Below are 13392 nucleotides of genomic sequence, written 5' to 3'. Positions count from 1 at the left end.
GCCACAGTATGCAGTATTCATTTTTGAAAGTTTATAATAAGCGATGCTCCGGGGGGAGGGGTGGGGGCAGGGGGCGCAAGGTGGAAGTTTTGCCTAGGGCGCAAAATATCCTTGCACCGCCCTGCCCCCACAAACATATGCTGCCATCTATCAATATCCTGCATCTAGACTACCTGCTGCAGAGTCTGGCAGGTAACAGGTATGCTTAGAGCACACCTACAGGATAAAGCCCTGGAGGTGAGGTAAGCATTCTCTCTCCTACTTCAAAAATCCCACTTCAGGGCTTTGGCTTCAGCTACTGCTGTGAGCAGCTTGTTAGCTGTTGGGTGGCAGCAGAACTTAGATTGCTTTGTAAATGCTTACCAGCAGAAATTTAGGTGCTCAAGGTACCTAGGCAGATAAAGGGATTAGGTGGCACATGAGCTGTAGCTTTGAAAATGTCAGTGGTGCCTACATGATGGACTTAGGCACCTATTTACCTGTTTTGGTGCCTAAATCTCTTTAAAAGTCTGATCTTTTGGCCTCTGGTACTTTTGAAAATTTTTCCTGGGCAGCTGCTGCCCCCTAACTTCTATTTCCTTTTGTTCAGCCAGGAACCTCCTATACATCTCTCCCAAAACATGTATTGTTTAAGCAAGGGAATGTTTGTGTCTATGTGAGTGGGGGAGCTTGTCTCTATATGGCTTTTCCTTCTGCCATACCAATTTCCATGAAATTAATGCATTTTTCCACACCATGTACAAGAGGGAAGAAAAAGAGACTTAAAAACTTGCCAAACTTATATAACTAATCATTGCAACTCATATGTTACCATACCATTACCTGAAAAAAAGCATCTTTAGTATCACTGGGGACACATAGGAAAAGTGATACAAAGCTGTCTGCAATTCTGTCAAACAAGTAATCTTGATCTTCTTGATTAGGCTTAAAAGGAAAAATCAACATAAAATCAGAAATAGTTATTAATTAAATGATGATGATCAGAATTTAGGCCCTGACTCGGCAGGGTACTTATTCATGCGAGCAATTCCACTACTACAGATAATATAATGACTTACATGTTTAAAGCTAGACCTGTGCTTAAATACCCTGTTGAACTGTGGCATTAGCAATTTCTTGTAGCATTTAATCTGATGATATGAGGAACAACACTGTTATCGATATTCCCAAAGTAATTTTACATTTTGCTTTATTCTTTCTCCCTTTAAATTAACAGTTTTCTTAATTTTTTGCAAAAGCTCTTAATTTGGCACAGCACTTAAGGACATGCTTAATTTGAAACATGTGTTTAATCCATCCCTATTAAGCACCACCTTAAATGTTGGGCTGAAGCACTGTACTGAGTCAAGATAGCTCACAAGCACAGTAATGTACTGTATGAATATTTTCCTTTGGCTCCTCAGTTATGTACATATCGATAGTGTCAGGTAACAAAAGTAGTGATATTTTTGCTTTATGTTCTTATATTTAATTATTTCAAAACAACATCTTGCATAAATTTTAGCATCATTAAACAAAGTAAGCAAAGCTAAAGTAAACCGTCAATTCTGGCTTAAAGTTTTATTTTAGTATTCAGTGATATAAACCGTCTGTCTTAAATGGCTCTTCACAAGTAAAGCATATGTCCTCTGAGATCAGGTTAAAGTTAGATGTTTCATTCTGGGCCTACTTCTGCTTCAATCTATGGATCATGACTTTGTAAAACAAGAAATCTTAATTTTGTACATTTGATTAGAAGAGCTGTAAGAATAATTTTGTTATATGTTTATACCTTAAACTTTTGAAGAAACCACCACCAAAAACAATCCTGTAAAACAGCAATGGATGCTTCCGAGAGAAACAACTTTCTCCAAACTTTAAAAACTTCTTCCTGTTGAAACAAACTTTTTGTTTAATTTATTTAGACTGTAGAAATGCAAAAAGTTAAAGACCGCAAGAGGTGCACTTCATAACAAAATCCAGCAGATAGTAGAAAAATGTCTTAGCTTCAGCAAACACTTGGAAAAAAACCTCAAGAGGAAAATGCTTAGCTTTAAGTTGAAGAGAAGCAGTTTCTTTCAAAATTATCCACTATGTTGAGTACAACATGGGGTACTCATGTGGATACAACGAAAGCTGGATATTCTTAAGGGCCAAGCATTTTCAGCTTGCATTGGCTTTGACTGGAGTTACAAATATTCAGCATATCTGAAACTCAGGTCCTAAATGTCTCAAATTTGGCACTCAAAAACTGAAATACACAAAATTAGTGAGGCCTTAGGTAGTGTTCTTTGCATTTGAATCCTAAAAATGAGTTCAACACAATGGCAATTTAAAAACAATACCTCAGAGAACAAGAGTAGCTAGCAAAATCAATAAAGCAGATTCATATATAAGTTCCATTTATTCCCCTCTGCATCAGGTAACAAGCATAAATTATGAACTGTGCATGGCCCCTGTTCAGAAGTATTAGTGAGGTTTTAGGATTGCCCTGGTGGGTAGCTCTACAGGACAAGGCACACATTAGCCAATGGTGCTGGAACTAGGGTGCTGGGAGTGTGGCAGCGCCCTCTGGATTGAAGTGGTTTCTATCATACACAAGGCTTACAGTTTTGTTCAATGTCTTTCAGCACCCCCACTATAAAAAACTGTTCCAACGCCACTGAAACTGGCCCCAAAATATTACAATTAATGCCATAAAAAGACTTTAAAACTCACATAATGGTATTTTTTCAATATGCTTATGTAGAGTGCAATTGCAGTCTTCTAAAAAATTTTTTCAAATGAGGCTATTAAAAAGTATTACATTACACAAATTGTATTTCTAAAGTTAAATTTTTGAAGTAGTTATTAAATCTGTTACTATCTGATAACTGAGGGATTGTAAATATTATGTAATTTATGTACTGAATTTTTTCTGGAATTCATGCATTTTGACTGTGTCAGGTTTATTTATTATGGCAGCTATTAATTTCCTGTCATTTGCTGAAGCTAAAGTAGTGTCAGTATGACAAAAAACAGACTTTTTGGAGGTGGGCGTGGGACTAAAATTATGGTTTCTGAGATGTCCAAGTCATTTTTGGGTCTATATAGCAGGCTTTCTGACAGCATTGTGTGCCAAACATATGCATACATAAGTAATTTTTTTAGAAGTAAAAATTTGTATATTTTGAATCTAAACATCTTGTTGAAGGCTGGTAGTGAAACATTAACGTTAGAAGTAATGTTCAGTCCCTCAAAATATACAGCACTATAATTTTCTTTTGTAAAAGTTATTACCAGCTATTCAAAGAATGACAGGTGACCTAAACACTTATTTGGGATAAGTCTTCAAAGGGTTATAAAAGGTTATAGCTCTGCCCCTCCCATTACAGTCTATGGATGATTTAGATTAGATAATAGGAAAAAAAACCCTAACTATAAGGATAGTTAAGTGCTGGAAAAGATTATCAAGGGAGGTTGTATAGTTCTTGTCATTGGAAGCTTTTAAGAACATGCTAGACAAACATCTGTCAGAGATGGTGTAGGTATTCGTAAACACTTGCACCCTCCTCTTTGTGTCATCAGTTAGTACCCCTCCTTCCCTGTTAAGTAATGGACTTACACTTTCCTTCATCTTACTTCTAATGCATTTATAGAACCTTTTTATTGCCTTTTATGTCCCTTGCTAGTTGTAACTCATTTTATGCCTCTCTGATTTTGTCCCTACATGCTTGTGCTCTTCTTTTGTACTTATCCTTAGCAATTTGTCCTTGTTTTCTCTCTTTGTATGATTCCTTTTTGATTTTCAGGTAATTAAAGAGTTCCTGATACAACTATATTTGTATCTTCCTATCTTTACTCTGCTTTGGGATAGTTTGCTGTTATGCCTTTAATGCTGTACCTTTGAGAAACTGCCAGCTGTCCTGAGCTTCTTTTTCTTACCCTTGGGACCTTGTCTACCAATTCTCTACATTTGTTTATCCTCTTCTAAACAAAAGAGGCAGCTGGAGAGTCTGCTGGTAATTGGCATTGAAGCTTCACATGAAGGGCAGATTTGAACCATGGAATTTTGTTTCTTCCATATAGTTAGAGCTCCTCTAATGGATGGAGGGGAGAAGTCTAGCCAATAAATTAAATATCTCACACAAAAACCTGGTTTTGGGGCCAACAGGCAAAAAGACTAAAATTATTCACTAAGAACTAACTAACAATAATAACTAACACTAGCAGCAAGAAGCAAGTGGACACTGGAGGGGTTCCTTCCACAGGAGGTAAGAAGGAACTGAGGGATAGCAGGGACCACTCTGCCTTTTATGTTCTTGAGTGGGAGGTGCAAAGACATCTAGCAGGCACAGTCCTATTGGGCACTACTGCCCAAAAGAATGCCATTTTGTAGAAATAGGGTGCATGCGCACCAAGAGTAGAATCCATGTGCACAATCTTTTGAAGAAACAAAGGGCTTGTCTTCACTGAACTATTAGCTTGGGGTGTAACTCAAGTTTTTCCCTAACCGGATTCCTCCAGCTCAGATTAAGTGGTGCTTTAAATTTGAGCTAGATAGCGTATAAGGGAACTTTAACACGTACACACCAAAGCTTGCGTGCTGCTGTGCTAGTAATGCAATGGGATGCAGGAACTTGAATTACAACTCATCAGCTTCTAACAGGCAGGTACCAGGACTTCACCTACAGGCTGGGGGAAGAGGCCAGGGCCATGGTTATAAGGGACATGGTCTGAGTTCAGTCTAGAGGGTTCAAGGTCAGAAGCAGCAGTCAAGGTTGGAATCGAGGTCAATGAGTTGCACCATGTCAGAGCCAAGTGAGTCAGCCAAAGTATGGTTAGTAAAACAGAGGCAGGGCAAGATGCAGTAATGGAGCAGGGAACCAGGAACGAAGGCAGCCTGAGGAGTTAGGAGCAGAGCAGGAGACCAGGAACCAGAAGCAAGGCTTGGCATCAGGAGCAGGACTGGGGCCAGAAACCAGCAGTGAGGCAATGTATCAAGGGTCTGTTTGCAGCAGCAAGCTGGAAATCTACCTAGTTGCACAGACAGCCTCCAGATGTTCTCCCTAGGGCAATTAGAGAATGCAGTAGGCTCTGCCAGTCAGGACTTCCATGGGCGGGACATCCAGTGGAGCTTGAACCCATAGGGCTCATTGGCTGCTGTTCCCTGCTTCACCAGATCTGTAGTCTGGCTGTGTGGACAAGGGATCCACACAGGAGCCTGCAGACCTAGGTTCCAGGACCATGGATCCTCACAGCAGGAGTCCTTCAGACAATAACCTCATGCACTACACAGGCCTGATTCATTCCTTGAGCACTGCCCATCCTGTGGATTGAATGAAAGATGGATCCTGTGCAAAAATACCATGTGGTCATGTAATTAAAGACTATACTATAAAGCATATGCAGAAGGAGGCTGAATTAAGGTTATATAGGCAACCCTAATTTTGGCATTTTGGCCCACATCCCTAAAGGTATTAAGATGCCTAACTCCTATTAATTTTAATGGGAAATAGGTGCCTAAATACCTTTGAAGATCTGGAGCTTACTAACTTCTGAGTGCTTGACTTTGCAACTCTAATATTAATTTAGTGTATTTTTTCCCCAATATAATAATAGATCAGGTTTGAGACACAAGAAAAAGCTTTGAGGGGAAATGTTCATTGCTGCTGCCTGAGGTGAGCTGGTTGTGCATATAAATAATGGACTTCACTGTCTAGATTTCTCAGTCTGGCATCTTTCATGAATTAAAAATACCTAAAGAAAAAATGGAATATGAACATTTTAAAATATATGCTTATTTAAGTTATAAACCATAAAGATCTGGCACTATTTTATGTTAGCAGTTTCTATTTAGCAAACTGGAATAAAGTGTACATACTTTGAAATTGTGAGCTTTTATAACCAAGTCCCAAAGTTTTGCTGCTTCCAAATGTTTTGGTAGTTCCGTAAGCTGTTTTAACTTGAAACCTGGGTATCTATAATTCTAAAAGGAAAAAAATGTTTAATTACTAATTATTATACTCCTTGTAGTTTCTCTTTTTTTGCTGAGAACATATCACTTCAAATGTATCCACAATATATTTTTTCTAAACTGAAATTGAAGACATTTACCCACAATGGAAATGTTCCATTGTTGGGAGTCCCATTTTTTCAGTAGTATTTTCTTTACCAATTACTTTATCTGATTGTCCAGACTCAATGAGAGGTCCAATTATCAATCAGTCAAGGTACAGCAAGAAATTGCTGCCTGATCATTAATAAATGTTTTGCATCCCTATGATTCTGTCTCAAAAATTACTTCCCCCCAGAAGCTATAGAGTAAAACCCCAGTCAAGGTGTTTTGCTTTGTTTTTATATTTAAGTCAGCAGTTCAATTTGCAATCATATTTTGCTATTTCCCAGTCCCTGCCTTCATTTTCTAGTTGAAGCTAGTCACTGCAGAGTCATTCTGTTAATTGTATGGCAAGTGCATAACAGACAGTGTTCCAGCAGAGGCCATGGACATAGCAAAGAAAACAATTCTCCTTCTGCCTGACATCACCCTCATACAATTTGAACATGCTGTATGTTTTTTATTTCATGCCAGGAAGTGGGTCAGTTTATATTTCAGAGAACAGAAAGCAAAATAAAAATAAGAAGAATGCTTAGCATTTACATAACACTTTATGAGTTCAAATCATTATGCAGATATTACCACTGTATGCAGATAATATCACTCTTGTGAGCTAAGTGGGTTCTGATCTAGTGATGTCAATAAAATTACTCATGCGACTCACGTGAGCAGGTTTTGGTCCTTAACTTTATAGAAGTCTCAGAAGAACACAGAACCTGATTTGCTATTTTTACATGTATCAGTAATATTTTTCTTAACTTAATTAGTTCAGTTATAAATACATTATTGTGTTGTGATAGAAGTTTACATCTGTTCTTATTTCATATTATCTCCATGAAATTTGGTCAGTTAATATTTTAGTGGTCAGTTCCACAACACTGACACCTATCACTAACTTTACTTATGTAAGTAATCACACTGATGCCTCAAATGGAGCAGTCAGAATACCTGGCTGTCCCAGTGGCACCTTGTGTGCTCTTACCGGTCAGATTTGGTTAACTTATGAGAGGAGCAGGAGCAGAAGCAGACTCATGGGTGGCTAGAGAAAATATTCCTGGGGCAGAGAGGCTCAGCAGGGGCATATCCATGAGTGGACCTAGGTGGGCTATGGCTCACGCAGTTAGCACCCAATTAAGCCCTCCATCATAGCAGGGGCTCTTTCTGGCAAAGATTAATTTTGGGGAGACTGAGTCCCCTCTAGCCTTAGCTACCCACTGCCTATGAGCAGCCCCAAGCAGCCCCTGGAATCAGGAGAATATAAAACTGACACACAGCTACTGTTGCTTCCCGCACAGGTTCTTCATTAAGCACAGCTTAGAGAAAACCAAAAATTAGGCCCCCAGTATTCATTCATGACATGTCAATTAAATCAAATTAAATCAACACACTCACACCATATCTGGATTTTCCATTATGCGGTATATCTAAATGTATATAATTAATAAAAATAATATTGAATCTTTAATATATATATATATTGGGGCCTAATTCTGTATTCCTTTCTTTCCCTAAATTGCCACTGTTGACACAATATATTGGTTTGATATTATATTGTAATCTACTTTATGATATGTTTAGCAAACTTACCTTGACATTTTTTCTGCTTGATTCCTCAGTGATATATTTATCAATCTGAAAAATGTTTTAAACAAACCATTCAAAACTAATGTTCAATGCACTTCTTACCATGAATTAAACATCTTGTATTCTCAGATAAAGGAAAACACTTTCAGCTGATGACATATTACAAGTCAGAACTTAAAATAGCCCGAGTATGACTTCAAATAGCAAAACATGGCCTGTGACACTCAAAGGCTTTAGGTCTTATCTACACTACAGAATATTGTGTGACAATATAAAGAACGATCATATTTTTGAGTAGTTTTATTTGTGTGATCATACAGGGCAGGCCACAATCTCAGTCTAAGATGCAAGATGGAGGCCCCTTTGAAAATTTGGTCTTCACTGTCTAAACCTGTAACAGAATTAAATTTTTTTTAAAATAAATAGTATACCTTTGTTTTCCCCATCTTGCCTGTTTGAATTGAAATTTCTTCTGAATCAGTAAGTTGAGTATCATTGGCTTTAAAAAAAAGAGTAAGATTTAGCAACAAAATAGCTCTGTTTTTTCAGCTTCAGGACAAATTCTGCTAAGCTACTTCTAAGGACAACCAATGTGCTACAGGACACGGTGCTGATGATTCAAAAAGTGGCTCTCCCCTTTCTAACTCACTATTGAACCAGTGGCCCAGCATGGACTGACAATGCATTGCTGGAAGTGTCTTTCAGATGAGATGTAAAATTGAGGTTCTAATCAACTGTGGTGACTAAGGACAACATTTTCATCCCCTCTAAGTCAGAGGGTATTTTTTGTGTTCACTTATCTGAGCCTCACTGATTGCACCAAAGGAATGCATATATTTTGTGTAGGTGAATTGTAAGTATTCATTTACTCCCTTCCCCCTGAAGCAGGTGGACTGGGAAAACAGGTAATTGGCAAGCCTTGGCTCCACATTCCCAGTGCATCAGACAATGTAGCTGAACTGGTGTAGGTTAGTGTAATTTGTTGTAAATATAGGAAAAAAGAAAGGAATTAAGCCTCTTTGAGGCACAGTGACTCCCTGGGCTACTCCTACAGTTATATATATGCATATATGTTTCCCAGGACTACTCCTGAGGTTACACCCTATGCACCATTCCTTACGCAAGGCTATACATGAAGATACAATCTATCCCTATTGAACACTGCATAATCATTTTCTACTGTGCAAGTTTCATTCTACTTTATTTCACTGGATGTTTATCCAATTCTCTGTCTACATATACACACACTGCTTTCCTCCCCCGCCTCCCCCATACTAGACAGCATACTCTCACAGCTATTTCCAAAAACTGGAACATAATCACTAGGGCGATGCCAGAATTTAAACATTGGGAAATGGATTAAATTACTTCATTCACCTTTCAACCATTATTCCCAGTAGTAATAACTAAAATAATTGCCCATTACTTTGCTCTAGTGAAACACGATGGTCATCTTCCTCTGTTGGCCTTTGTTGAAAAGAAAATATTTTTTCAGCATGTTTCTTCAGTTCAGCTGTGCACTCATCGATTCTCTTCTCCAAATCTGAGACAAGGCTGATTTGTAGTGGAGCATTGTCATACAGAAACTTAGAAATAGCATCAAATGAATAGTCATTTCTTAATTTGTCCACCAAAGGACGATCTTCATCTAGAAAGGGAAATCTTGGCCAATCATCCTGCAATAATTACATGTTAAAAATAATTAGTCATAAGCATAATCAAAAATGTTAAGATAAAATTAAGAATCAATTATATGTGACATTTACATTTTTACAATGCACTGCAGTTCCAGTACAAACACACTTTTCCTATTCATTTTAATGACCTCTAATTTTGACATCATTGTTTAAAGGACTCTAATTTCTTCTTATGTTGAATAGTGCACTCACATTTGGTTACAACAGTCAGCAAAAATAGGAATGGGCCAGAGAAGGGCAGAACAAATTCATGTTGAGTGCAGGGCTTTATACAAGGACTTTTTAGTTTGAAAAGGAGACATCATGCATAGAAGAGTTATCATGGTTCTAAGGACACTTATAAAGTCCTTTGTAATTTACGTTCTCTGAAAGTATAGTAATGTCTTCCATCTGTGGTGCATGCCCCTGAAAGCAGAGGCACGGACTAAGGTCCTCAATCCAGCAAAGCACTTAAAGCTAGTGCTTAACTTTAGGCAAGCATGAAGTATTTAAAATTACCCATGGGATTAAGTACTTTGCTGGAGCAGAGACTAAATGCTAAAGTGTACAATCATAATAAATTGATGATGACTATACCAGGATTGGACAGTGTTTTAACCCCACAGTAAGCAGTGGACATGTGCTAATCTAATCTTTTGACCTGAACGGTTAGCCAAAAATTTGGGGTCCAGTATGTTGTCGCAGTTAGGAGGAGAAGGTGGTGATAGTCAGGTATTTCTTTCATGCAGTTTTGTATATTTACAAAGAATGTATGAAGGTTTGTGTCTCTGAATGCAGAAGCAATCAAATGGCAGGAAACAGCTTTCTTTGCTCACAGCACTAAGAGCACTCTTTTCACTGTGCACCCCAACCCAAAAACCTTGCCCCAGATTTCTTCCAAGGTCAACCAATGTGCTTTCATCAGCTCTTTCAGGCTGCCTCTCCCTCAGTCTTTCCCTGGTTTATGTCTGTTCTGCCTCCCACCACCACACCTCAAAATAATACTCAACAAAAGCTCCTGGGTGGGTTCACATAATTCTTTTCTCTTCACTGGGGGCCTATCCTTACAGTTATGTTAATTGAAGGGTGAATTCACACCTGTCAATCTCAAATGAGGTTTTAACTCAATCCAAAGAAGGTTTCACCCATATACCAACTAATCATCTCCTATAACGAATAGATATAGGTCCATTGCAGTGGTTTCTCTCTCCAAACAAGAACGGATGATTGGCTGACGCATCACTGGTAATCAGTCTTAATATGGAATGTTTTGGTGGTAGACAGTTTGTAGAATTTACAGGGAGATCAGGAAAATCTCCCCTATAAGTTTATCAACGCAAGACAAGGTAGAATCGCTAGAACAGGCTTTCTCAAATAGGGGTCGCCGCTTGTGTAGGGAAAGCCCCTGGCAGGCCGGGCCGGTGTGTTTACGTGCCCCGTCCACAGGTCTGGCCGATCGCGGCTCCCACTGGCCGCGGATCGCTGCTCCAAGCAAATGGGAGCTGCTGGAAGTGGCAGCCAGTAAGTCCCTCGGCCCGTGCCACTTCCAGCAGATCCCATTGGCCCAGAGCAGCGAGCCGCAGCCAGTGGGAGCCGCGATCGGCTGGACCTGCGGACAGGGCAGGTAAGCACACTGGCCCGGCCTGCCAGGCGCTTTCCCTACACAAGCGGCGACCCCTATTTGAGAAACCCTGTGCTAGAATAAGCAAAACTGATTATTCCCCTTTTCACAGTTGGCAGAACTTTTTGTCTTTGGCCCTGCTGTTATGGTAATAAAGTTGTGGCCTGATCATCTATTTTAAACAAGCTATGAATCAGTGTGCTCTCTCAAGCATGCTCTCCACAATAAAACAGGAATTACTGCCATAGCAGACACAAAACTTCCTCCGTGGCCTATATGTGGAAAAAATGCAGGTTAACAACATAAGCGCTGTTCTCTGGAAGGTTTGCCATTTCTACAAAGCTCTTAGTTTCCACTGCCCAAGGGCCTAGGAAATACAATCCACGTTCAAAACTTGGTTTTCAGTATTTATATTCATATGGCTTTTGCTCAAGGCCTTGTTCTTGCATGTTTATTCCACTACACACACACACAATAATAAGCATTTTTACTTACCAATTTCTGAGACTGTAAGAATTCTTCAAAAGTACCAGGAGGCCCTTGCATCTTCTATCAAAGTACAAATATGAATTACTCTTATTAAAGTACCTTATAAAATTGAGATGGAGTTTAAGGTATTGTTCTTAGTAAACAAAGCAAACACCATGATGTATACAGTATATACTCATAGTTAGCACTAATAAATGAGAGACCCATTGTGTGTTACCTAATTTTGAGAATTAATAAACATGAGAACAAATGTGATGACAAGAAAGGACACAGCATCACAAAATGTAGCTTTCCCATGTATTTTGACCAGTGTGAAATATTTATAAACAACACTTTTTAGTATATTAATAGATATACTGCAATATACTTTGTAAAAGTAGTAAAGTCTTATTAGTATGATAATCTGAATTGTTCTTAATTCAATTTTTGCTTAGAAGTGGGGAGAAGTATCAGGTTTGCAGATTAGCAAGTAGTCCCATTGAAATCACCAGATTGACATTTTCTGAGTTTAGGGCAATTAAAAACTCAACCATAATTTAAAAAAAGTCTGGGCAGAAAACTAGCCTGAGAAACCTTTTAGAAAAGATATGTCACTGAAAATAGGGGCCTAGTATGGGTCACCACTGAGAATGCCAGAGGACAGACTGCAAGAAATAGGGCAAACACCCCCCAAAAGGAGTGGTTTATTCTATAATTATATTTCACGAAGCTAGTATCACCATACTGGTTAGCAAGAAGCCGAAACAAGAAGCCCTTAGGCCGGGGCGGGCAAACTTTTTGGCCTGAGGGCCACATTGAGATTCGGAAATTGTATGGAGGGCTGGTTAGGGGAGGCTATGCCTCCCCAAACAGCCAGGCGTGGCCCGGCCCTGCCCCCTATCCAACCCCCCCGCTTCTCGCCCCCTGATGGCTCCCCCCGGATTCCTGCCCCATCCAACCCCCCCTGTTCCCTGATGGCCCCCCCTGCCCCATCCACCCACCCCCGCTCCCTGTCCCATGACAGCCCCCAGAACCCCTGCCCCTAACTGCCCTCCCATCCAACCCCCCCCAGGACACCGTCCCCATTCAACTCCTGTTCTCCGCCCTCTGACCACCCCAACCCCTATCCACACCCCCGCGCCCAACCACCACCCTGAACTCCCCTGCCCTCTATCCAACCCCCCCGATCCCTGCCCCCTTACTGTGCTGTCTGGAGCACCGGTGGCTGGTGGCAATATAGCCGCGCCACCTGGCTGGAGCCAGCCACACCACCGCGCAGCACAGAGCACCGGGTCAGGCCGGGCTCTGTATCTGGCTGCCCCAGAAGCTCACAGCCCCGCCACTGAGAGCATTGTGCTGGCAGCACAGTGAGCTGAGGCTGCGGAGGAGGGGGGACAGCAGGGGAGGGGCCAGGGGCTAGCCTCCCAGGGGCCAGGCAGGAGGGTCCCGCAGGCCGGATGTGGCCCGCCGGCTGTAGTTTGCCCACCTCTGCCTTAGGCATTCCAGTCCCTGGCTTCTTTCTGGACTTTTAAGACGTGTGTTTATTAAAATCAAAATACCTCACATAGGGTTCTTCCAATCCCAAAGGACCAGCCACTATCCCCAGGTCAATATACACATTTCAGGATCTCGCCAAAATACCATGCTACAATTGAGTAAACTAACTAAAGTTTTATTAATAAAAAATGAAAAGAGGAGAGTTATAAAATGGTTAAAGTTAATCATATATTTTACAATTGATTTCAGAGTCTGTAGATCAGGATATATTGAGTCCAGTTGTTCATCATAGGTGTAAAGTCTCTAAGTCTATGTAAGTCTCTTAGAGTCCTTTCGTAAGTTTGTCAGGGTTTACCCAAAATGGATTTGGGGAGTCCTATCTTGCTAGGGTGACCAGACAGCAAGTGTGAAAAAATGGGATGGGGGGTAATAGGAGCCTGTAGAAGAAAAAGACCCAAAAATCAGGACTG

General features: G+C 40.3%; 1 protein-coding gene across 4 annotated transcripts in view; it reads right to left on the bottom strand.

Moving 5' to 3' along the window:
- The window catches only part of FAM227B (family with sequence similarity 227 member B), a 200951-nt gene that overhangs the window by 181337 nt on the left and 6222 nt on the right, over positions 1-13392 (bottom strand). For all 4 annotated transcript variants that reach the window (XM_044979817.1, XM_044979819.1, XM_044979820.1 and 1 more), the window contains exons 2-8: positions 11453-11506; positions 9087-9336; positions 8092-8159; positions 7664-7708; positions 5843-5947; positions 1772-1870; positions 823-924 (exon numbers count right to left, since the gene is read on the bottom strand). In XM_044979817.1, the coding sequence (XP_044835752.1) occupies positions 823-924; positions 1772-1870; positions 5843-5947; positions 7664-7708; positions 8092-8159; positions 9087-9336; positions 11453-11503 (720 nt within the window). In that variant the 5' untranslated portion in view covers positions 11504-11506. The remainder of the gene's footprint in view (positions 1-822; positions 925-1771; positions 1871-5842; positions 5948-7663; positions 7709-8091; positions 8160-9086; positions 9337-11452; positions 11507-13392) is intronic.

Source organism: Mauremys mutica, chromosome 11 (assembly GCF_020497125.1).
Source record: "Mauremys mutica isolate MM-2020 ecotype Southern chromosome 11, ASM2049712v1, whole genome shotgun sequence".
Taxonomy (NCBI): Eukaryota; Metazoa; Chordata; order Testudines; family Geoemydidae; genus Mauremys; species Mauremys mutica.
The sequence above is the reverse complement of the archived record's forward strand: the minus strand, read 5'-3'. Positions and strand labels throughout refer to the sequence as shown.